The 26,482-nt window shown below is 45.9% G+C and overlaps 1 protein-coding gene across 2 annotated transcripts; it reads left to right on the top strand.

The window, feature by feature from the left end:
- On the top strand, positions 1–26,228 carry golgb1 (golgin B1). Of its 2 annotated transcripts, XR_013963538.1 has the most exons (22): positions 1–100; positions 3,067–3,135; positions 3,609–3,791; positions 4,218–4,331; positions 4,457–4,612; positions 4,729–4,851; positions 5,765–5,878; positions 7,261–8,155; positions 8,322–8,398; positions 10,378–10,444; positions 10,985–15,879; positions 16,196–16,368; positions 17,483–17,894; positions 18,500–18,733; positions 19,861–20,730; positions 20,905–21,098; positions 21,190–21,349; positions 21,632–21,735; positions 22,031–22,102; positions 22,644–22,725; positions 23,264–26,132; positions 26,164–26,228. XR_013963538.1 is itself a non-coding variant. In XM_080757211.1 (21 exons), the coding sequence occupies exons 2-21, from the start codon at positions 3,067–3,069 to the stop codon at positions 23,399–23,401; spliced, it is 9,132 nt and encodes a 3,043-aa protein (XP_080613337.1). In that variant the 5' UTR covers positions 1–100; the 3' UTR covers positions 23,402–26,228. The 2 variants fall into 2 exon arrangements, 1 of the variants encoding a protein (XP_080613337.1); XM_080757211.1 differs by having other exon boundaries at positions 23,264–26,228.
- Positions 26,229–26,482: the final 254 nt, after the last annotated feature.

The following is a 26,482-nucleotide window of genomic DNA, read 5'->3' as shown; positions in this document are numbered from 1 at the left end:
TGCTGGTGATGTGGCTACTGTAGGCTTTGCACATAGTCACACACATCCATCCAAAAGCAGATCATAAAAGACAGTGTTTACTGGACAGACACTCGCACAGGTTGGTCAAACCTTATTTCTGTAAAGGTTACACATTTGAATTCATTCAATGACAGACACGCCGGGTTCGGTTTGTTTGTGAGCTGTTTCTTGTGTTTTGCAGAGTTGTTGTGTAGCTTGTTTTAGCAAGGCTGCGAGGAGAGAGAGTAGCGAGTAAGCCAGGGTTGGTGAAGTTTAGTCTGTACCTCCACGACCACTGCCCTGCAAAGTCGTTCGTGAAGCCTTATTTATGCACGTTGGATACCTGTCCTGAAGACAAACGTGTCGTTATTTATTGTTATCTTACGTATCTATGAAAGGAGAGTCATGATTTAATCTAACATGGACGTCACACAAACTATAATGACGCAGCCGCAGTTGAGTGTCTGATGTTGTGAGAGGTTCGGGACAAGTCGTCCGCTTTAACTCGACCCAGTGGGTTTTGGATTCACTGCACACAGTTTGGGGAATTTCAGCAACATAAACAGTCCCAATAGAAGAGGCCTATATGATGTTTTTGTAATGGCTGTCAGTGTCAGCCAGGGATAGGTGGCATAAAACAAGCATACTGTAGTTACTGTACACACTCACACAGTCGAGTGACTTGTTTGCAAGATCCATTAGGAGACCATTTTAGTGTTGTTGCTGATGATACATTGCTCATATTATATCATCAACAAACATCAACCATTCATTGTGTCTAGCTGCCTACAAATATACAACACAATTGCACATTACAGGCAGCCAGCCATGTTGGAAGTTAGCCCCTCTCGGAACCCTACATAAAGCTTTTATGAAATTTGATTGTCGCTTAAGTAATCAAAGTGTCAGAAACTTTACTACATTTGGGTTCTGCTTGTGGGGCTAGTTGGAAGTCAGAGAAAACTACAGGCTAAGAATTTGTATTCTGATTTGTTGAAATGGATATTCATAACTAAGCATTTGTAAGTTTGTCTATTTTGGGTCTTAGGCTAGCCTAGGATTGAACATGTTTGTGTTTTTTGTTGAATTCATGGTCTTAAAGTTTATGTATGTTTTTAGATAAACAAAAGTTGGGCTGGGCTGTTTAAACTGTAGTAGAATGTATGCATTTTCTTTGGTATGGGGAATTTGTTCATACTGCATGCGCTGACCAGGAGACCTTGTTTCTTTGTTTGTTGTGTTTATTTCACTTTCTGCAGCATGATTTTATGGTGTGTTTTTCAGAGATGGAAGTTGAGAAAAGAGTTTGTATTTATTTTATTGCAGTTTTGAACGATAAACGTCATACCTTCTGTCTGGACTCTATGTGAAATATGTTCTAGTAATACATTTAAAGATATATTTTTGGGGCTTTTTCTGCCTTTATTGATAGGTTGAAAGTAGATTGACAGGAAATGGGGAGAGAGATGGGGGGGGGGGGAAGACACGGCAAAGGCCGTCTGGACCGGGAGTCGAACCCGTGGCACGCCGTCAGGCTGGCTCAGCAGCCATAGTTGCCCAGACAGTTGAGCTAAACCGTCCGGGATAGTAATACTTTTAAGACCATGATGATGGCTGCTATTGCACTGACCATACCAGTGCTTTACCCCTTCAAGTATTTCTATTATGAACAAGGAATATATAATGCCACAGTAAATAAAATAACAGTAAATGTTATTCCATGCCTATTACCACCCAGCCCTAAATTAACATGTCCAGTTTTTCCAGCAAGACTGGAATAGTAAGTACCGTAGTAGTGATGAGTAGCCTTGGAATCAAAAATGGTTCCTGAGCCATTTATAGGCCTAATGGGGCAGGAGATCTCCTGTTTCTGTAGCGTGAGGTCAGTACCATGATGTGCACCTCCTGGACATGCATCGCAGGGACCTATAGCCGCAATTTGCAACACTAGTTTTTTTTTTAATGGGTTGAATGTAGAGTTGCACGTTGCAACACCAGTCATTGACAGCCAAACGGAAAAGTCCAATCTGATTGTATTATACGACATTAAACTCGCCAACATTGCAGCTGTACGGAAAGCTTGAACTATCCACTTTCTATCTGCAAAGTGTTTGTTTCTTAAATGTCCACCGTAGACATGAGCTGTCTAGAAATTAAGAAATTAATTAAGAAATTTGAAATGTTGGAGTTTGGATGGAAGCACTCCTTTTCAATAACCCAACGCGCTGCCGCTTCCCGCATTATGTGCAAATTATCTGACGAGCGCTTCCGAAAAGCCTCACTTCACTTGTGTGAAGTGAGGGGTGCTCTTATCACCATACACCATCATCATCAGCCAATCAAATCATCACATTCCGTGCTACAAACACATGCTCAAACACACCTACATGCACAGCTGTGCATAGGAGGGGCTAGCGCCCCTCAAAGATTATCACCGGCACGGAATTCCTTAGCAGAAGCGTTCCGAAAGTTTCCTTACAGCTGAAATGTTGGTGAGTTTAACGTCATTTAACACGATCATATAGGGCATATCTATTTGGATGTATGGAGTATGACCTGGCTGGACCTCCCACCGTAACCACAAAGCCTCTGAGCTGATCAGCTGGATAATAGGTCTACCATTTTCCTACTGTTATGACACAGTTCTAATAATTGTTTTCTTTCTTTTTTAGTGAAATTGGCCTCACAATGTATTCTCAATGTCAGTAAAATATTCATTTTCAACATGGAATTCACAGTTTTGCCACAGGCCAGCAGCCCCAACTATCCTCTTAATAAAAAGCAGTATAGCAAGGACAAAATGTGTAATCTAAACCAGGGGTTCCCAACTGTTTTAGAAATGTGATTTCTCCCTGGGACCCAAACTAGTGAAAATAGCTGATCTACAAGCTCACAACGCGTTGTGTGATGTAACGCATTGTGAGCTTTTTTTTAAAATGCATTTTGTTTTAGAATTTTAGATTTTTACATTTCTGTAAAACAAAGAAGGGATACTTCGGAGTCCCGACCTAAGCCGTGCCGCCAGCCTGCATTCAGGACTCACAGCTTTGTTTTGTTCTCCCACAGATGTTGAGTCGTCTGGCCACGGTCCTCCAGGAGCTGTCTGGAGAAGAGCCCCCAGATGGAGATCCACAGGTGGGAGCAGACATGCAAAACGTCCTCCTTAATGATAGGACACACTACATCTTAACATCCTCCTTAATGACCAGACACTCTACAAATCTACCACGTTGACTGCAAGTTGCAGATTAGAATTTGTTAATTCAAGATGTGATCTAATTGGACGCTTGTGGTGCATTGTAGTCTGGTAGTGGTACCAGATGCATAATTCCTTCAATAATCACAGGTGGATCCATTAGGATTAGGGCTATTTGCGTGACTGACGTTGATGGATTAAGAAAGATTAATCCATCAAGCAGAGCCTTTGGACAGCAGTATTTTCACCTTTTTGTCTTATCTTAAAGAAGGAAAATTTAGAATTTGACCCTCAGGAACAATTCATCGATTATTATTTGTGTGTTAAGTTATTCTGGCCTATCCCTCAACCTGAAGTGGCTGATGAAGTTGCTATCATTGTATTCCTGTGTGCGTGTGTGCTGCTTTGGCAGGACGGACTGGTGCCTCGGGTACTTCCAGGGGAGGAGCGGGACCCAGCGGTGTCAGAGGAAGCCCTGGAGAGACTGGCCCACATGGAACAGCTGGTGGTCCAGCTGAAAGAGCTCATTAGAGAGAAGGACGGCCAGCTGGCCCAGAGAGATGCCGATCTGGTCAACAAAGATGCACAGCTCAAGGCAAGTGTTTTTTGTGCACGTTCTTGCGCATTTTCTAGCATCTCTATTCTGGTGCAAACATTAATTTAAAATGATCTACAAGCGCACAACAATGTGCCACATACCCGGCGGGCTAGTGTAGCAGTCCGGGCACCTAGGCTGCTAAGCCAACCTGATTGGTGTGTCGCGGGTTCGACTCCCGATCCGGACGACCTTTGCCGGTTTCACCCCCCATCTCTCTCCCCATTTCCTGTCACCATACTGTACAGTGTACACCATCCAATAAAGGCAGAAAAATACCAAACTATATCTTAACCCCCCCCCCCATGTGCCTCATTGTGAGCTTATAGATAGGCTATTGTTGGTGAATAGGTATGGTGTTGTAGCGTTCAAGTGGTTAATTGTTGAGGTTGTCTTTTTGAATGATGTTTTGTTGAATGTTCGCAGGATGAAAAAGAAACCGCAGAGACTCGCTTCACCAAACTGAAACTGCAGGCCAAAGCCAAGATGGTTTCTCTCACCAAACAGATATCCGATTTGAAAGGACAAGAAGGAATATCTGTAAGTTATTCCATTGAGCAATAAAAAACCCAGTCAAAAACAACCCCGTATGTACAACCTTGCGTTTGTGCCGTAGATATCACAGTTGGTTTTTGTGCGTTCTACATCTGTCCTGTTTCCATCAGAGCCCAGACAGCTCTTTTACAGGATCTGGTGGAGCTGTAGAGGAGGAGCTGAGAAGCAAGTTGTCGGAGGAGGAGGCCAACAGCAGGGCTCTCCAGGAATACCTCAACACCACGCAGCAGCTCCTTCAAGAAAAAGAAACGGTTCACGCCGAGCAGGTAACCATAAATAATCCTTACACCTGAGAACGAAGAGATAGTTTTCAAAGGTTTTGAGTGTTTTAAAAAAGCGTTCTGACTGACTGGAGGGTGTTGTGGTTGTGCCCTTAACGTAGCTGAGAGCGCTGCAGACCGTCGTGTTTGAGAAGGACGTGCGTTTCCAGGAGCAGGTCCAGAAACATGAGGACGAACTGCTGAGGGTCACCATGCAATCTCACGGCGACACTGAGCTCCAGCAGGTGCCACATTTCAGTAGCACTTGAAGCTGATCAGTATTATTGTTGTCCCGTTCAATGTTGTGTGATTGATATAAGAGTCCGCTCCTTAATACAGTGGTTGTCAACCTGTGGGTCGTGATCTTGGGGTCCCCCCAGATGACGGTGAAGTGACCTTTTTTAATAACGACAAAAAAGAAGATTTACTGAAAAAGAATTACTGCATCAAAAGTAATCAACCAAACTACGCTATGAAAATCGAAGCATCGGCAAATAAGAAGAAAGAAAGAGACAAATTGTGAAAATAGACATCCTACAAGCTCACAACGCCTCGCAAAGTCAAACTAAATGTAATGCCTCAGCTCCTATAATTCAGACTCCGAGTGCTTGTCAGGACAGGGGAGTCCCCAGTTCAAATATGATTATTTTTTGGGGGGGGGCGTCGCGGCCTGAAAACGTTGAGAACCACTGCATTAATGCATAAAGAAGAAATTTCAAAACCATCACCACACAATTCCATTCATGTTCACTATTCATTGTCATGTCACAGGATTTATTGTCATGTCACATAGGACTACTATCTGTACCAAGTAGACCGCTAGACCTACTGCATATGTAAACAGAGCTGCTACCTTTAAACACATCTTAAATCCGAGGTTTGTCATATGCTATTTAAATAGTCTTGAGAAAAAATGCTGCAATGTGAAAATTTCTATTTGTTTCAAAAAGCTTTATACCCTGTATAACGACACAATGTGACATAGCTCTGTTTACACAATGCTGTACCGCCCTCCAACTGCATATACTTTCCCCATTTTAAACGTTTTTTATTATATTTTGACACATGTGTATTATGTGAACGTATGTTTTCTCATGCCAATAAAGCTCCTTTGAATTGAATTGTCATCAAACTATTGACTCCTGTACGTTTCCCCAGGCACTGCAAACATCCCAGCGGCGGTGTGAGGAGCTGGAGGAAGCCGTGCGCTCACGCTCCCAAGTTGTGGAAATGCTGCAGCAGGAGCTCAACAGTGCCGATCAACAGAAGCAGGTGCAGATCCCATCCCATGTTGACAATTAAATCGCTGAACTTGACACTATAGACTCTATATTAACAAATAATTACAAAGAAGAAAAACAACAAAAAAAGTGTTGTAACCTTTTTTGTAATTATTTGTTTGGTCCAAAATATTGTGTTTGTTGTCATGAGTTGTCACGACTCGAGTTGGCTTTGTCCGCGGTGTAAACGTCTTTAAATAAATACTTTTTGAAATGTCTATGAGGAAAATGAACGGAGAATAATTTCCTCTGCCCTGGTAGGGGGCGGGACTGCAACACTCTATAGCCGACTGTAATCAATACGGGGCTGATGAAAGTAATACAACTCTGACTGGCGTGCCCCCCCCGCTTCTCAATCTAGATGGCCTTTAGCCGCAATTTGCAACACTAGATTTTTGTATATAATGGGTTGAGTCCAGAGTTGTATCACCAGCTATTGAAAGCCCACACATCAAAGGTTCTATCTGATTTTATTAAAATTAAATTTGGCAACATTGCAGCTGTATGAAAAGCTTGAGTTCGTATCCTCTTTCTATTATAAGCTACTTTCTGGTCTCTAAACTGCCTCCCCCTGGCCAGCCGGGGCGCCTGATGGAGGGGAAAGGAACTGGTTGGAATAACGTGTTCCTTCCACGCGCTACGTCCAACCAGGGAAACTCCCCCCTGTCACGTGTAAAGGAGCAACTTGGACACTCAGGCATGAAGGGAGCATGAGTTAAGTCCGTTGCTCTCCCCAGGTTGGCGGAGGGTGTGTAGATCCCAGGATCACAGTAGATGATTGGCAAAGGGGTGAAAAATGGGTTACAAAATCGTGGGATAAAAAATATATATAAAAAAATAAATAAGCTACTTTCTGCCAAATTCCGTACAGGTGATTTGTGTTAGAGTTTGGAAGCACTCGTTGGTAACCACTCAATGGCCCCTAGTACCATCTGTTTTGAAGTTTCACATAATGTAGGAGGCAGCAGGAGAAAACGAGCGAGTTCATTCCAAACTCCACCACAGAAAAATAATCACCTGTACGTAATTTCTTGACACAGAAAGAAGCTCATACCGTAATGTCTATGGTGGATGTTTATGAAACAAACAATTTGCAGATAGAAAGAGGATGATTCAAGCTTTTTGTACAGCTGCAATGTTGATGAGTTTAACGTCGTTTAATACAATCAGATAGGAATTTTCTGTTTGGATGTATGGGCTGTCATTGGCTGGTGTTGCAACTCTAGATTCAACCCATTATGAAAAAATCTAGTGTTGCAATTTGTGGCTAGAGCCACAATTTGCAATAACCAAAATTGCGGCTTTGGCAATCGTTGGCTCAACCACCCATCTCACACCCACTCACGCCCACATTTCTTCACTTCTTATCTCTAGATCCTAACTGCCCAGTTCCGCCTGATGGAGCAGGAGTTGGCTGAGGCTGCCGGGCAGAGGGAAGAGGACCAGCAGAAGTGGGCCCAACGGGCCACACGTGCTGAAGCAGAGCTGGCTGAGGCTGCCGGGCAGAGGGAAGTGGACCAGCAGAAATGGGCCCAACAGGTCACACGCGCTGAAGCAGAGCTGGCTGAGGCTGCCGGGCAGAGGGAAGAGGACCAGCAGAAGTGGGCCCAACAGGCCACCCGCACTGAATCGGAGCTGGAAACGCTCAGAGCCCAAAATGAATTCTTAGAAAGAGGGAATGCCGAGGTAGCCATGCAGTTGAGAGATATGACCAGCACGAGAGAGGTAGAACAGGCAGCGTTCATCACTAGAGGCGAGGCTTTTGAGAAAGAGACGATGGAAGAAGTGGCCAGGTTGGAGAGAGAGCTTGAGTCAGTGAAAGAGGCTGAGTTTGCGGCCGTCCAAGCGAGCCGCGACGCGTCGGAGAGAGACGGGATGGAAATCGCTCGGCTCGAGAGGGAGCTCGCTTCCGTGAATGAGAAGTTTGAGCAGGCGGCCGCCCACGCCGTCCAGGAGAACACGGAGAGGGAGAGGGAGACAGTGGACGTCGATGAGTTGCAGAACGAGATGGCCTCTCTTAGAGAAGAGCAGGGACAGAGTCAGGAGAGGGCTGAAACCTTAGCCAAGGTATGGAGAAGCCTCCATGCCCTGGCTTTGGAGGACGTTCATTTAGCAGAGGAGGAAGAAGAAAGCCCCACCCCGACCGATCTCTCCCTGTTCCTGGGAACTCTGCAGTCCCTGGAGGCCCGACTGACGAGGCTGAGGGAGGAGCGGGGTGAATATGAGGAGCGATGTGCCCAAGTCACTCTCAGCATGGAGGTCCTTCAGGGTAAGAGAATCACCCACACACCTGGGTTTTTGATGTCTGCTAGTCCTAGTTTTTTACTGTTAAGGAATTCTAACCATTTACTCTAGTCCCCTAGAGTAAATGGTCCCCTTAAGCCATATGCCGAGGTGATGTGACATCAAGGTTGAATGAGCTTTTTTTTTTCCAGAGCAACTGGATAGAAGTACAACAGAATGTGAGGAGGCCGTTGCCAAGATACAACACCTGGAGCAGCATATTGGAACGGTTAGTAGTAAGCAAGCAATTAAACATGATAGTTTTGGGGGTAATGATTCATTAGTCATGTGAGCACTTTGTTTTATTTTCTTTAAATCAGTGGTTCTCAAACGTTTTCATGTCAAGGACCCCCAATGAATATGTATTTGTTGCGAACGACCATCAGAAAATATTTTGTGCCAGGGATCCCCATAGACGATTTGTCATTTGAAAACAGCAGATCTACAATCTCACAAATAGCTGATTTACAGTACATTTCATACATTAAAAGGAGTAAACTGATTTAGATTCTAAAACCCATTCTGTACGGGAACCCCTTCTGGTGTTTTAAGCATTATGTCATTATATATTTTTTAAAGATTGTGAAAATGTGGCGCAAATCTTATATATATTCTTTCAGTGTTTTTAACTCAAGTCTTTGCTTCTGGGGGGGTCCCTGGAACAACATATTTTCAGATGGGAGTCGGCAGCCAATTACATATATTTTTGGGGGTCCTTGACGTGAAAATGTTTGAGAACCAATGACATAGAAACATAGGGTTTATCAGAAAACTGGCAGGATTTAGAAGACATTTGTAGAATCAGCCTCAGGTCTAAATGGGTTAACACATTTTGCCAAGGACTCCCCGGCACCCTCTCAAGGACAACTGGGGGACCCCACTTTGAGAACCACTGCTAAGTGAAACGGCACAGTCTTTGGCCTGACTCACACCTTCACAACAGATTGATGTATAGCTGATTCATGAGACTTGTTTACTGATGCAAGCTCGCAATGCATTTCCACATTTTTGTTGTATGAGGGGGGCAGTCGAAACACAGCCGAAAGCCGTACAACAAATGTTGTGACTTCCATTGGAAATTCATTGGGAGCTTGCATCAGTAAACAAGTCTCATACATCTAGCATGCATCAATGTTGTATGCTAGATCGAAAGGTGTGAGTGAAGCCACAGTCATCTCTGCAAAGCTAAACTGCAAACCCTAACTTCTCTATAATGAGTTTCTAAAGTCCTGTGTCTACATTAGCCTGATTTTAGCTAAATGTTGGAGTTATTGAAAACAAAAGCATTGAATACCTAATGAATGTGATAATGTTTCTGCTGCCATTGCCGTGCAACTCAGTGTAAAATGAGCAATCTGACGAACAGTGTTTTATTACTAGTGCCTCTCTGACTATAATGTCACACCATAATAAGAACTCAGAACTTCAGGAATTTCCCTCATGTGTCCTTTTATACAATGTTACACCATGGTGTGTTCCCTCCTGGGGTGAAAGAGACACCGTTTGTCACTTTGTTCAGACCGTCAATTAGGCTATTTCAGCACACCCACAACACTTCGGTCTACTTTGTTGTCTTGTCAGGAGGAGACAGACGAAAGGACGGTGCTTTGGGCTACAGCCGATGCTGTGTGACCTCCCCAGCCATAAAGAAAAATGCAGTTTTAAAACGTTAATCCCTGTTGGGACTGTAGATCCGATAGACAGCACTGTGTGCATCTGTAGGCCTGTCACAATTATTTGTCAGGTAATCGTCAATCATTTTCAAACATTTGGAAAGTTAAAAAAAATATCTTTCAGTTCAGTTTTCAATTATTTGTCATATCTGTCCTGTGCAATTTGTAATTACGAAGCCTAAAAGGCAAACAGACATACAAATTGTAACGTTCCAATGTACATTGCAAAAATGACAATTAAATCGTTAATTGCAATTATTTGTGTGACAATTAATCATCAACTTAAATTGGTATTTGTGACAGCCCTATGCACCTGAAAGTATGGTGCTGGGAGTCTGGGACACACTGTGGTCTTGCATTGTAACAGCGGACAGCCCGACATTGCAAAATGGCTATCCTTATCATCAGTTCTGTGTTCTTTCTGTCCACCCTATACCAGGAAGTTCATTGTGAGGAATGATGATTCATAGTCGGTGTGTCAACAGCTTCTGTGTTCAGAAGTAGCTCACATGTTGACCCTTTTCTTTCCCCCTAGTTGTCTGAACCTCTGGGACAGGATGTGATTGAACCAGCAGTGCCGGAATCGTCTGATGCTGCAAAAGGTAAAGAAATATGACTTCAAGGGAGACTATAACCCATATACTCTTCCCCAATTCTCGTAACAAGATAGAAAAGGATTTTGGTGTCATCGAACAGCACTTTTGGATTTGGTCTGACAGAGAATGGAGAAATTGTTTGCTCCCAGAAGCCTTTGAACAAACATTCTGTGAGCAAACATTACGTGATTATAGTACTAACATCCTGCATACTATTACAATGTCCACAATGTCATCCTCCTCCTATCCAATAATTTAATTTATGGCACAGCATACTAAAATCTAATCATGTACACACTCACACTTAAAAAATTAAATTGTAAAATAAAGATTCTGTTTTGATGCATTCATCTCCCCCCAAATTATAAATGCAGTCACACATCCTCTATTAAGAAGACATTGTTTTGCGAAGGCCAGTCAGATTAATAGGCCATAATACAAAACAGAACAGATGATTGTGATCATGTTTGAATTGAACGGAGCTAAAGCTCATTTGTCACAACAAACACTGATTTGTCTTCTCTTTATTTTTGTCGACTTCCTCAGCACAAATCTTGGCCTTGGAGCAGCGGTTGTTGGAGAAAGACAATGAGCTGGCTGCCTTGAACGAATGCCTCTCGCTGGCTAAAGAGCAAAGCACCGAGGGTGCAACAGAAGACGTTGGTGACCAGACTCCAGAGCAGGATCCTGATGCTACCAGTGCCTCCCGTGACAGTCCACTGGCCTTGCCTGACCTCGTGGAGGACGCCCCAGAAGAGGAGAACACCCTGCTGGCCGAGGACACCTCTGCCTGTGCCGACAGCGAGAGCAGCCCAGAGCTCATCGGACGCCAGTCCGAGTCACCACCCGGAGAGTCCAAGGGAGCCTCCTCGGACGAGATGGTCACCAGCAGTGACTCGGAAGTGGCCCACAGCAGCTGGACCCTGCTGGAAGCGGTGAACCAGGAATGCAGCCAGGAGTGGCCCTCCGTGACTCAGGACTTTGGCCAGCTACAGCTGCAGTCGTGGGAGGAGACCAGCATGGAGCAGGAGACGTCTGCCGTTCAGGTGTCCTCTTCCTCCGTTGTCATCCGAGAAACCGTGCATGTTCAGCTGACCGCACAGGGTGCCTCCACCGCTGACTCCGGCTTCCCCTCGGGCCAAGTCTTTGCCCAGGCGTTAGCGGACGAGCTCCAGAAGAGGTACAGCGAGCTTATGGCTGAACTCCAGAGGCTGAGGGAGACGTCGACCGAGTCGCAAGAGAAAATCCATAGCCTTGAAGAAGAAAAGCAGCTGCTGGTAGCTGTCAGAGAAGAGATGGAATCCATGGTCCAGAATGTAAAGGAGGAGCTTGGTGAAGCTAAAGAGGAGGTGCATAAACTCTCCCAACAGTGTGCCTCCTCTGTGGAGGAGAAACGCGTTGAAATGCACCTTTTAGAAGAACAGTTAAAAATCTTGAATGCTGAAAGCCAAACCAAGGAGCAGAGGATCGAGGCCCTGCAGAGTGACCTCGACGCGGTCCAGCAAGCCCTTTCTGAACAGGAGGGCCACGCCAGGATGCTGAGTGCACAGCTGGAGGACGGGGAGTTGCTCTCCTCCGAACTGGAGCGTAAGCTCCAGGACACGGAGAATAGCCTGCTGGAATACTCGCAGACGACGGACCTGAACAACACGTCTTTGTCAGAGAAGGACTCTGAGATCAGTGAGCTACAGCATCGTGTGATGCAGAAAGACCAAGAGATGATGGAGTTGAATGACGGCATGTCTGCCAAGCTTCTTCAGGCGGGAGAGGAAAAGTTTATGATCAGCAGTGAGGTGAAGAAGCTGAAGGAGCAAATATCGGAACTAGAGAATGTCCGATCAGTGCAACAGGAAGTGAAGGATGATGGCCCGGTGGATGTATATGAGCTTGTTACTTTGAGAAAGGACAAGGAGGATCTTACAACCCAGCTTGCAAGCTTGAAGAAGAAATGTCAGGCAGCGCTTGTACAACGCAAAGAACTCATAAAGAAAGTGGCTGATTTTGAGGAGAAGGCCAAGAACTGGAAAGGGCAAGATGATGGCAAAGCAACAGTGGAGACTCCTATGAATACACCTGCCGTAGAAAAACAGAGAGCAAAGGAAATTCAGGAAATGGAGACTGTTCTCGAGAAAGTAAGGGAAACTTTGAGGTCCAAAGAAGAAGTAGTCAGGAGTCTTGAGCAAAGAATCGGCAAACAGGAACAGGCTATGGCTGAAACCCTTGTCCAGAACAAAAAGCTAAGTGAAGACGCTCAACAGACTGACAATGCAGAAATGACAGAGTTACAATCCCACATAGCCTCTCTAGAGGCAGAGTGTGAAACGCTGCAGAAGAAGCTCCTCGAAGCCCAGCAAGCGCGTAAGGAAACCATTCGCAAGGCCAAAGAGAAGGACAGGCACCACCGGGAACAGCTGAAACAGCAGAAGGAAGAACACAATGAGCTTCTGGAACGTTTTGAGAAGCAGGACGGTGAGCGGGAATCTCTTGTAACCAAACTGAGAGAACTGGAGGAACGGCAGGCGCAGAGAGATGTAATTGTAGAGAAGGAGGCTTTACCTAACCAACAGACGGCGGCTCTCACTGGAACACAACAGGAGAAGCCAGCACCAGGTGACTGGGTCCAAGAGGACTGGGTGGATTTCAGTGAAAGTGATTCAGCACCACCGCAGTGTGATGAACCTCCTCCCGTGGAGCAGCCCCCGGGCCCCTCTGTAGAAAAAGATGTGCATCTGCAAACTCTCAGAGAGGAGCATCAAGCTGTGCAGATGACGTGCAAACAGCTGGAGGGTCAGCTGCAGCAGGCCCAGGCCAGTCTCTCACAGAAGGAAGCCGAGCTCATCGACCTGGGCCGGGAGTTGGAATCCCAAAAAGCGAAGGAAAAGCAGATTGACGTTCTTTTGGAGGAGATCGACGCTCTAAGGGAGAAGTGTTGCCAGGCAGAGTCTCATGCGGAATCCTTGAAAATGGAGGTGGAGGCTGCAGCTGGAGCGATGTCTGCAGAGGCCTCCGTCGTAAGTCTGCAGGCTGAAGTGGAGGAATTCAAACGGTTCCTCGACAACAAGAACAGAGAGATAACGGAGCTGAGTCAGCAGCTTGGTGAGCAAAACACACTCCTTCGCTCCGTGCAGGACACAGTGGCTGAGAAGGACCAACTCATATCTTCCCTACAGGAAGGGGTGGCGGCCGAGCAGGAAAAGGTGCTGAGCCTCGAGGCTGTGGTTCAACAACAACAGGGAGAAAAGGACAATGAGGCCAAGGTTCAGCAGCTTCAGCGGAAACTTCAGGCCGCTCTGATCTCCCGCAAAGAGGCCCTCAAAGAAAGCAAGGCCCAGAAAGAGGCACTGGCCTCTACGGAGAAACTCATCGCTGAGCTGCAGCAGAATGTGGACCTCAAAGAGTGTGAGCTAGAGAAGTTGAGGGTAGAGCGAGTTAAGTTGATCGAAGAGGTCGACCGTACCTTACTTGAGAACCAAAGTCTAGGGTCGTCCTGTGAAAGCCTCAAGTTGGCAATGGAAGGCATAATAACGGAGAAAGATGCTTGCAAGAGAGACGCAGAGTTTGTCAAGGAAGAAGCCGCCAGGAACGGCAAAGAACATGAGGATAAAGTCCAGGGCATGAAGGACGAGTATGAGACTCTGCTCAAGTCCTACGAAAATGTGAGCGACGAAGCAGAGCGCGTGAGACGCGTCCTGGAAGCCGCCAGACAGGAGAGACAGGAGCTGGCAGCCAGAGTGAGGGCTCACGAGGTGGTGAGGCAGGGAGCAGAACGGCGGGCAGAGGAGGCGCAGAAAGAAGTGGATTCAATTAAAGATAAAATGAGAAAGTTCGCTAAAACGAAGCAGCAGAAAATAATGGAGTTGGAGGAGGAAAATGAGAGGCTTAGGGAAGTGGAGGAAAAGAAGGCAGTCAGAAGAGATGACAGGACACTGAAACCTGAGCGTGAAAGACTTCGGGAGGAGCTGGAAACTTTGAATGCTGATTTGGATTCGATAAAAGCTGAAAGGGACTGTTTACAGCAACAGGTTGCCGAGTTGAAGGAAGAACTTGCCCAAGAGGTAGAAAAAAAGAGGCAACTTTCACCTACATCCTCAAGCTCTGAAGTTGTCGTGGAAGAGTCTGTTGTTGCCCAGCAAGCAAGCAGTGTCATGGCTGAAATTTCCCACGATGAACTTGAGAGTAATTCTGAAGAACAGCCTGAGGCTATAGAGCGAGAAGCACCATTTGAGGAAGTAGTTGCACTATCTGCACCCGAAACACCGTCGCAGTCTACCGAGGAGAGGCCAACGGAAACAACTGAAGGTAACCAGATTGGTTTGGATGGTAAAATCAGGGAGATGGAGGCAGAATTTAGTGCAGAGAGAGAGCTTAGACAGGAAATGGAGGCCACACTCAAGGCTGAACTGGGCTCACTACAAAAGCAACTCCAGGAGTGTAAAGAGACGGAGCAGAGCCTTGTGAACTCTCTGCAGCAATGCCTCCAAGAGAGCAAAGACAAAGAGCAGAGCTTCGTGGAGGAACTGTCTAAACGGGAAGCCCATTTTAAAGGGCTCCGCAGTAGCCTCGAGAGCGAGAAAGATGACCTGGAGGAGCGTCTGATGAACCAATTGGCCCAGCTCAACGGCAGCATCGCTGGCTACCAGCAAGAGTCGACAGAGAGCCGAGAGCGCTTGGCTGAGCTCCAGAGGGAAGTGGAGAGGTTGGAGAGAGGCTGTGCTGACCTGGAGGCCGAGACGCTGAGTGAAAGGGACAGAGCAGCCCGACTAGAAGAGGACAAGAGGCAGGCACAGAGAGAGAGGGACGAGGCGGAGGCAGAGTCCGGCAAGCAAAGAGAGTTGGAGCAACAGCTCAAGTCGGCTCAGAGGGTCCGCGAGGGCAGCCAGAGCCGAGCACGTCAGCTGGAGGAACTGCTGAGGGAAAAGCAACTGGAAGTACGTCAGATGCAGAAGGACTGCATCAGATATCAGGAGAGGATCAGTGAACTGGGCAGGGAAGCCAAGGCACTGCAGCTAGCCCGCGACGAGCTCCACCGAGAGCTGGAATCTTCCCGTGCGGAAACCTCTAAGACCCTGGAGGGAATGAAGAGGACTGAGGCCGACCTGGTGGGCTGCAAATCCCAGCTGGAGGACGCCCAGAAACGAGCCAGCCAGGCCCTGGCCGAGAAGATGGCTTCTGAACAGGCGGCGCTGCAACGGGAGGCGTCCATAAAGGCTGAGGCGGAGCAGACCTTGGACTCCGTGAGATTCAGGCTGGGGGCCGAGCTCAAGCAGGTGGAACTGAGGCTGGAGGACGCTTACCGAGAGAGGGAAAAGGAAGAGGAGGCCACGTTGGAGGCCAGGAACATGGCCAGGAGCGCCAAGAGACAAGTCCAGGAGATGCAGGCGCGACTGGACGAATCCCTGGCCAGACTGGCTGCCTTTTCACGCTGCATGTCCTCACTGCAGGTAGGGCTGTCACGATCACGCATTTAAGTTGATGATTAATTGTCACGCAAATAATTATTGCGATTTAACGTTTTAATTAGTTTCTTTTAGGCTTCGTAATTAAAAGATAGATATAACAAATAACTGAAATATACAAAATAATATACTTAAATACAACGCATCACAAAGATCTGCTATTTCTGCTTCTTTTTTTTTAATGTATGAAACATTTTCAACATGGACACGATTAGGACGAAATAACGATTATGACGAAATAATTCCTCAAATAATTGCGATTTAGACGAGTATGTACTAATTGTGACAACCCTGACTGCAGGATGACCGGGACCGGGTACTGGATGAAATCCGGCAGTGGGAGACCCGCTTCAACAGCACCCTCCAGGGGAAGGAGTCTGAAGTACGTGAGACCGAGACACGGGCCAAGGAGCTGGCCGAACAGCTGCAGAAAGAAACTACGCAGAAGGAGGAACTACAGCTTTCAGTGGACCGGTAAAGCCCAAACAACGTGTGTGTGTGTGTGTGTGTGTGTGTGTGTGTGTGCATGAGCATGTATGTGTGCGTTTGTTCTAACATATATCTCAGATGTTGACACTAATCGGGCGGCGGTGGCTCAGGGGTAGAGTGGCTGGATGGTAACCTCAACCCCCTTTCTGAAACCAGCTCCTCACCACTCGCCCTACACACTTGCCCTCGATATGCGCGTTCACGCGAGGCTGCGCCATATTAAGTGTCGTCCGAAACCAAGCAGCCTTGAGTGGAAGTGGCTTATAAAGCCCTCAAGAGCGAGTCTGTGCCGATCTAGACTCGATTGCCTTGTGCAGCCCTGCTCTCTGTCCTCATGGAAACCGCAACCTACAAATGGAAGTACCACCACAAATAAATGATAAATAAAAAAATCTTCATCTGATGCAGAATAGACAACGCTCCAACTAATGTTCACAAGGGCTCTTTATTTACCCCACCGTGAAAAACTATAAATGAAACCACACAAACAAAACAACTTTTAACACAATGATTTATAAACACCATGGATGTATATGACATGTCATTTTTGACAGTCACGCTGTATTTCCTTTTTCCATATGAATGAAATCCACATGTCACACAAACATACACGATGCAATGCAATATAACTGTAGGCCTACAAACAAAATAAAAGGTAACACAATTGCATGATGGTAACCATGGCAACAAATGGTGTCTGTTTCCTGTTTCTGCACAAGGAGGGCGAGTGTATTTCCAAACAGTTTTTTATACCCAGCACCCTAATCAAGGGAACTTGATTCAGCTGGAGGGGCACTTCCTGACGAGGGAACCTCCCGAGAGCACTTCAAGTCAAGGGACTGGTTTCAGAAAGGGCCCAAGGTTTCCAGTTCGAACCCGGACTCCCCCAGAGTTAGAGTAGTGTCGAAGTGTCCTGGACACTGAACCTCTAATTGCTCCTGATGTGCTGGTTTTGTGCCTTGCATGGTTTCTGCTACCATTCGGTGTATGAATGCGTGTGTGAATGGGTGAATGTAATGCAGAATCTATGTAAAGCGCCTTGGATAAAGGCGCTATATAAATGCACCATTTACCATTTAATCGACATCTTTCATTATAGACTGCAGAAAGTAGACCAAGATCGGGCGCTCAGGATGGAAGAAGAGGAGAAGAAATCACGAGAAACCATAGCTGCGCTGGAGGAGAAGACGGGGAAGCTTGAGCAAGCGATGGCCCAAATCCAGAGCATGCGGGCTGAAGCCAGCACCCTGGAGAGCGAGGCGGCGGGGCTCCGTAACAGGGTCCGGGCTCTGGAGGAGGCGGTCGGGAGGCTTCAGGGTGAAGCCGACCGGGCCAGGACGGAGCTGAGGGAGAGGGAGGCCGAGGAGAGGAGGCTGTGTCTGACCGTGGAGCAGCTGGAGACGGACCTGCGTTCCTCCAAGGCCCTGACGGAGAGCCTGCAGACAGAGCTGAGCGAGAAGGAGAGGAGAGAGGTCGAGTTGCTCGGGGAGAAGGAGCAGGCTGTCACTCAGGTAGTTTTATTTGCAATATTATGTACTGTTGTGGGAAATATGAAGACTCAAATCTATATAGTATATGGTTCCATGCTAGTCTGTCTGGTCCTGTCTGTGAGCAACGACACCTTGGCCTGAAAGCCTGTCTCAAGCCAATCAAGTTGTATGTAAAAGGCTATGTCACACCTATTGTTTGTTATGAGACCCTGCTGGGCCTGAATAGGTATCACTAGGTAGTTCCTGTCTCAGGAGGAGGGCCGATAGCCAAGACAGCCATTGTATTGTACCTTTGTGATGGTCATGTTTATCTGTGGACCTGCTATTGGGGTATAAGAGAGGACCTACAGAGAAGCTCAGGAGACTGGTGGGAGGGAGACCACGAGAGACCAGAGATGGAACTGAGAGAGAATGTTGAGGGATCCAGGCTAGGCCTGCTAGACTGAGAGATGTTGTTTGCTTGTTGCTGTTCTTCTGAATAAACTTCTATGATATACATTCACCCGGATGGACATATATTGATTTCCATAACAGTACGATGTTATTTCTGCAACGATATATTTCTGCAGCAGCTGTTCGTCACAGTTTGTTCCTCCTCACAGTTTGTGTTTGTTTTCCCCCCCCAGGCTGCAGAGGAGGCTAGAAGAGATGCTGACAGCAGGGCGCAGCTAGCAGAAACGGAGTTGGAGCAGAGGAGAGAGGACCTGCGAGATCTGGAGGCCAAGCTACAGAAGGCGAAGGAAGAGGGCAACCACAGCAAAGACAGACTGGGCTCCTTTACGAGGGCCATGGCCTCTTTGCAGGACGATAGAGAACGTGTTCTCAACATGTACAAACAGCTGGAAGAGAAACACCTGCAGGTAAAAAAACCTGGATAATAACGATGTTCTGTCACACTGCATTACACTACAGTATGTGCCGAATTGTTGTGCATTGTTTTCAGAACTGCATGGCTGTGGTGTCGTCGCTGTTCTAAATTAATCGGGTGTATTGTATTAACCGTAGCTAACATTAGCTACAAGCCATCCTTAAAATCATTCGTATACTGTAGCTTTCAGCCATTTAGGAGAACGCTAAACACACCTACATAAAGTGGTTACAGACTAAATTTTATGCTCACAAGAGTTTGTAGATCGGCTATTTTAATGGGCAACCAAGCATAAAACGACTTGTCACTTGAGGAAGTGTAGAGCCCAGGATTACATTAGATAATTGAAAATGGCTTTCAAAATCGTGGGATGAATTCTTCTTTTTTTAAAAGACTTGTCTTTTAGTTCTACTGTATCTCTTCTCTAGTCCCTCTCTAATATTTTAGTCTAGTTTTTATTCGTCAACGGAATTATCAGTATATTTAGTCTTGGCTTTAGTCATCGTAGCTTAGTTTTTATTTAGTTAAAAGGCAGTAGACATTTTTCGTCATATAGTTTTAGTCGCCTAAACCAGGTGTGGGCAACTTTGACGATGGCCACTATATTTCCACACTCGCCCCAGAGGGCCAAATTGCATATTACTGTTGTAGCAAAAAATAGCCGATCTACAAGCTCAAAACGCGTTGCATTGAGCTTGTAGATGGGCTATTTTTTGCTATTATTTGAATTCAAAACCATGAATAATCTTTTGCTATTTTTCAATTGGAATCCTGAAAAGCAACATTTTTATTTTATTTCAAATGCCTTTAATTACAGTTATGTTAACTTTATAAACTAAATACAAATACATTGGACATAAAAAAGACAATAACATTTTAGCTACTAATTTAGACTGTATTCTGATATTTGATTTAGACTAGTCATTGGTTAGACCAGTCATTAGTCCTACAAATACAACCTATCTCAAACCCTCACCCTAACCCTAACCTCCCACGGGGCAGCACACCTAAACCTAACCTTAACCCATGTCTCACCAATGACTAGTCTAAGTATGCACCCCCCCGGGCCGCCAGTTGCCCATATATGGCCTAAACACTGGGTCTCTTCTGCACTCTCAGGTGATGGTGGAGAAGGACACTCTGATCCAGGAGGCCGCGGCGGAGAACAACAGCCTGAAAGTGGAGCTGCGCTCGCTGCTCGTCCAGAGAGACGACCTGTACGCCGAGAAGGCCAAGCTGGCGGCCCAGCTGCACGGCTACCGCGAGGAGCTCAACCAGGTCCTCGGCATGAAGGAGTCGCAGCACCGGAGGCTCCTGGCCGCGCAGCGAGAGCGCATCGCCTCGCTGGAGAGCGAGCGCAACGCCCTGGAGGCTCGCGTGAAGAACCTCGGCGGAGGAGGAGGAGACGGGGGGGATGTAGAGGCAGGGGGAGCCGTCACACCGGGCAGGGTGGAGAGGGAGACCCTCAGTCAGAGTGCCGACGGCCGGGTCCAGCAGCAGACGAGAGACGCCCCGGGGGCCGAGGTGGAGAAGCTGAGGGAGCAGCTGCAGGTCGCCAGGGAGCAGGTGGAGGCCCTGGAGCACAAGACGCAGCACCAGAGGGAGGAGCAGGCCTCCAAGGCCAAAGAGCTGGCGGAGCTGCGCTGGGAGGGAGGCGTGATGCGGACCGAGTCGGAGAGCGCCGTGGAGAGGGTGGCGGAGTTGGCCCGAGACCTGATGGTGATCGAGCAGAAGCTGGTGGGGGAGAGGGAAGTGACGGCCGAGCTGCGAGCAGAGAACCAGTCGTTTGGGATGGCCATGGCCTCCCTCCAGGACAGCAGGGACCAGGCGATAAACGAGGCCCAGGAGCTGAGCCTTCGGCTGGAGGAGATGAGCAAGGCGGTGGCCCCAGCACCACCGTCGGTGCATAGCAGCCCGGGAGGCTCCACCGGAGAAGTGTGGGGCTTGAAGAACGCACTACAAGCCCTGCAGAATGATAGGGAAAGACTGGTAAGAGACGTCTTCTGAACTTTTAACGCCTGCTGCTATAGGTACCGGTAGTCAAATTCACTACATTCATAGCAACTTTACAGTTCGACATAGCTACATTAATTTGAATGCTTATTGGAGGGCTTCCATCACCTGTATGTTTAGTTTTTTTTCTCTGGGTGTTTTACCTTGCAGCTGGAACAGCTACAGCAACAAACCTCAGAGCTCCAGAGGAAGAAGTCAGAGCTGGCTCGACTGGGAGCGGGAGAGCTGATCAAAGTCAGCCAGGAGTTGTTTGAGGAGAGGACAAAAGCCGGGGAGATGCTGAGCATCATAAGGCAACTGGAGAACATGGTGGAGGCGGGCAGTCAGGACATCGAAACGCTCCAGTGAGAAACGATGCTCTCATTATTATGTCACTGATCACTTCACCGAAGCAGCCTGTCGAAGTTAAACATTTGACATTTGTTCTCGTTGCAGGCTGGAGCGTGCTGACTGGTTGGCTCAGGCAGAACAGCTGAAGCAGCAGACTCTCGCCACGCTCTCAGAGCGTGACCAACAGCTACGGCAGCTCACCGCCATGCTGGAGGAAGCTCAGGCTCCTAAGCCCAAACTTCTACAGGAGCACTATCAGAGACAGGTAAAACATCGGAACATCGTTGTCCATGGAGTGTGAGTACATATATAAAAACACCTATTTTTTAAATAGATTTTATATTCTTTATGCACAATTGCACATGCGAGGCCTGTGCTATCCCCAGTGCGGAATGGAGCGGAGGAGAGATGAATTTAAGCAATGTTACACGAGAGGCTGTGCTTTACCGCGATTATCGGCACGACAGCGAACGAGGCGGAGCCGAGTTCCATAAGCAGCGCGGGGTGAATGTGTGTAGCCTGATTTACTGTTGTAACTTTCCTCCAGGGGACGGAGGAAGTGGACAGCGCACCCGGGGCCCCACAGGAGCGCAGTAGCTCCCTAGCTCCCACCTCAGCCTACATGGCTGAGGTGAAAGAGCTGCAGAGGAGGTAACTGATCATTAAAGCCAATACCCCAAAATCTTGGCCACTTGTTCACTCACTCGCACTCGTTCACTCTAGCATGGTGGTGTTACGGTGAAATTGGTGACCCGCTGAAATATGTGACCACCCTGTGGACTTTCACCGTAACGCTGCCACGCTAGAGTGGCCGAGATTTGGTGTATTGGAAATGTGGAATTCAGAAGAGGATGGACTAGTAGTCCTACTTCCATGTTACAGTCACACTGGACCATTTGCGTGTGCTTTCTTAGAAACAAAGTAAACTTTAATTTCCCTCCGTCAGGCTGGATGAGGAGATGCAACAGAGGATGTTAATCGAGGAGCAACTAATGGCCTCACAGGATCTTCTAAAAAGGTACGAGACTATCATCATTTTACATCACAGTCTGTGCTTTTACTTCATACTCCAAGAGCAAAACAGCCACTGTGTGAATATGAATATACCGTAGTCAATTATCTGTCTAAACCAGTGGTTTTCAACTAGTGGTCATTGAGAGGGTTCCAGGTGGTCCGCAGCTAAATGATGGGAGAGTTGGTAACCAATTGGACCCTTATAGATAAGAGTACACCTGCATTAGGCTACTTCATTTTCACAATCTAGTCTACACAATTAGCATGTCAAATCATTTCTTATTTTGATAGTTTGCCTATTGTCTCTCCTATGGTACCACATCAATACAGCATGGAATTGTGGACACAATCTTATCCAACGACAACAAAATATTCTGCGAGGCAAAATATCATCAAATGGTGGTCCGTACTCTGCGGCTCAAATGCCAAATAGATAATGGACCTTGATATGATCAAGGTTGAAAACCACTGGTCTAAACTCTAAAGTAAACACAAATGTATTAAAAAAAAAGAAATTCATGACTGTGTCTGTTTGATGTCATCAGTTATACCAGGCAAGCTGCACTTGAAGGACAGCACTCAGAAACAGCTGTCCTCATAGATCCACCAGAAGGAGTGGTCACTCGAGTAAGTTTTTTAAAAGAAATGGTGCATTTATATATCGCTTTTTATCCAAATTGGATTGTGCATTACATTCACCCATTCAATTTCACACACATTCATACACCAATGGGCGGAGCCTGCATTGGAGGGAAGGCATCTCAAGGCAAACTGTGGGTCCCACACACCAAGACGTCAGTTCAAAGTATTTATTTCATTTTTTTGTCCAGCCTTCACACTGATGAAACGTTTGTCCCTGTTCAAAAATGAAATAAATATGTGTGTGCGACCCACTACCGTTATTTATTTAATATGTTTTGAACGGGCAACGCACCTAAAGTCAGCGCGGTGGTCACATGAGGACCTCAAGGCAATTTAGCCGCTGTCTATTTGAATTCATACAGTACTTTTCATTTCAGTCGCTCATTTCTTATTTCTGTCAAATAAAATATTTATTTTCGCACATGGTGCACATCGCACATTCGCACACTAATGGTCTACGGGCCACACGTTGAGCACCCCTGCTCTAACAATGGTGTTTCTCACTTTTGTTCTTTTTCCGCAGAGTCGGAGAGGAGGCCCGGGACTCGTGCGGATGCTCCGCGTGACGTTCTGCTCGCGCCAACGCACGCCTCTCCTTTTCTCCCTCTACTTGCTCACTGTGCACGGCCTACTGCTTCTGTGCCTGGGAGGTTACCTATGAGACCACACACACACACACACACACACACACACACACACACACACACACATGAAAATGACAGACTAAACCCGAGCCGTCACCGTATTATACCGGCCGGGGAGCAACAGGCCCAAAACCTCAAGGAATGGAGATTAACCTGTGATGTCATGACATACTTTTTGTTTGTGTTTTATCTATTCACTTGGTCATTAAGGTCCACAGAATGAGAGGTCTGCTCTGACGGAAACATTGCGAAAAAAGGTTATGGCCATTTTTGTATACCACACCATAGACAACCAATATATAAAGCAAAATAAAGTAGCTTGTGACATGTCAAACTAGGGGTTTTTCATGATTCTGAATCATTCATATGCTCCATTAGAGACATGGACTGAGGGCATCATGTTGTTCCAAACTAAGGACTGCTTTCATCGGTGTTCTTCCTCATATGGCTCATCTGGAACAGATGCTGGAGTTGCTACTCACACGAATGGACAAGTAGTCAAGTAGCATTTCCTGAACAAGCCAAACCTTAACATCTGCTAGCTTTATCCAAACTGATTTTACTTTGAGTTTTCCACAAGATCAGGTGTTTAAATATTAGTTTATTTAGAATGTAACCCTCGAGATTTAGGAGTAATCTTTTTCAAATAAGAATTGAATTTATTTTACATTTATAATGTATAGACACTTTGTTTTTAGGCCAATGAGTGTTTTTCCTGCAAAACTAATGCTTGGAATGGATTCAGAATCATGAAAACACCCTAGTTTGACATGTCACATGCACAAATGTTTGCCTTATATTGGTGTCTATGGTGTGGTATTCACCATCGCGATGTGCAATGTTTCCGGCAGAGCAGACTTCTCATTCTGTGGACCTTAATGACCAAATTAATAGATAAAACACAAATAAAATGCATGTCATGACATCACAGGTCCTCTCAAATTTTGGGTGACTGGCTCCCCCCGGCAAGTTAGTCCAACGACGTGGCCGGTTAAGACTCACCCCGTGGCTTCCGCGTGCGGTGAGGGTTACGGTTTGGGGATAGGGTTAGTAATGGGTCGGACTAATGAGAGGTCGGACCAGTGCCATCATACGTTACAGATGCGTTACATGATGCGTTACCATCATACGCTACAGAAGTAACCTACTTAACAAAAGGGATGACATTCTAAACACAAGTGATACACTTTTCTTATATACACTACAGGAAATGTGTCTTAAACCTTTAACCAAAGTGCGTAGATTTGCGGAGCTAGCTGAAAGCAGTTGTCAATAATTTCAGGCCGTTTGTTTTATGCTATAACCTGGGATATAGCTTTAATGAGTTGAATAAAACAATCTGGTCTAGTGTTTTCCACGTGCCATTGCATTCCGGATGAAAAGTTGTCGCTTGAGGTTTAGGAGTTAGGATATGGTTGAAATTGCTCCCGTCGCTTGTCTCTTCTACCCGTGTGTAATGCACAACAATAATTGAGCACAGTGCAATTTTCGTTTTTAGACTGATAACATTCCGACCATAATTTATTTTCATTTACTTTCCTTTTCATATACAGTTCACATTCAAAATACACAAAGAGTCGGAGGTTCTACAGGTGTTTTACAGTTTGTATTTCTGTACGTACGTTTGTGGACTTAAAGGGCTTAAATCTTATTTTAATGATGTTTGGGAGACAAGAAAGTGAAGAAACACTTTCCTGGGGTTTTTATGTGGGTACAATGTGTTTTTAGATATTTTAGTATTTCAAAGTGTCCATGGATGGACTCCATGATGTCATGGACACTGGGCCTAAGAGGAGAATTAGCAAGAGAGGCCAACTTTGCTTTACTTCCCATATCTGCGTGAGGTGGGCGGTAACACATAGGGGGCTCTGACCCCATATTTAAGATGAGAATATGTGAATGTTAATATTGAAATGAATGGACATATTTAAAACGATTAGAAACGATCCTTATGTGATCCAAATTAGAGCTGGCATTCTTGGTCTGCATATTGAGACAGGCAGATATGTAGGCACGGTTGAGGAGGATAGATTATGTGGTCTGTGTGATCTAAGGGAAATTGAAAATGAAATGCCATTCTACAACTCTATTAGGGATAGACTTTTTAATAAGATAGATCCCATCTTCATACATAAACCATCTTTGGTAAGACAACCCTCCCCACGAGCAGTGCACCAAAGCATTATGGGAATTGTAGTCCAGGAAGGAAGTGAGCCCAGTGTCCATGACATCATGGAGTCCATGGACACTTTGAAATACTGAAATAAAAAATAAATAAAAACACACACACACAAATTACCCTCATAAAAACACCAGAAAAGTGTTTCTTGTCTCCCAAACATCATTAAAATAAGATCTGGTTGCAAAAGGGGTGAAGTGGCCCTTTAAGACTTCATAGACACTAGTATAAGTTAGGGTATAATGGGGGCCCTTTCCTCTATCTAGTCAGGTTTTTTATCCATGCTTTTGTTGCACACATATCTAGGTTGGAAGTTCTTATTATGGTTGACTGGTTCCAGTAGCTGGAATTTTACCAGCGTGGATCCATTCCAGTTTCTTAACAAAAAACTGTTTATTGTCATTACTGTATGTCCTTCGTGTGTTGATTCTTCGGCCTAATTTATTGCCCATAATTTTAAATGGTTAAATGTCTACTGTCTCACTGTTACTCGAAGTTACTCAAAACTATTTTGTTTAATGACATTATTCTTAAACACAATGTTTATCTTGTAATTTGGCATCACTGAAGTAAGGTTTAATGTAAAATACCTTATATAAGGGCTGTATAAAAAATAATAAAGTAATGGCGTTTACAAAGGTGTAGAATTGCCTTGCATATTTAAATGGTGTCTTCTGTGTTTCCAATTGGTTAACACTCAGGCAGGCAGATACAGGTTAGTAAAACGTGAAACGTACAGGTTCATCAAATCAACACAGGCAATAAGGGGGAGGGGGGATTGTGATTGATCTTTTTTATTAACAGCAGTTTAGAAAAAGCATTAAGACTTGTTTACATCAGACCAGGGTCCTCCATGATCTGATTGAAGTGGTCATATTTGTTGTTGTTATAAAATATTTAGACGTTACGTAGGTCTACT

The sequence above is a fragment of the Protomyctophum bolini genome (assembly GCF_963924005.1).
Source record: "Protomyctophum bolini genome assembly, chromosome: 23".
NCBI lineage: Eukaryota > Metazoa > Chordata > Actinopteri > Myctophiformes > Myctophidae > Protomyctophum > Protomyctophum bolini.
The sequence above is the reverse complement of the archived record's forward strand: the minus strand, read 5'-3'. Positions and strand labels throughout refer to the sequence as shown.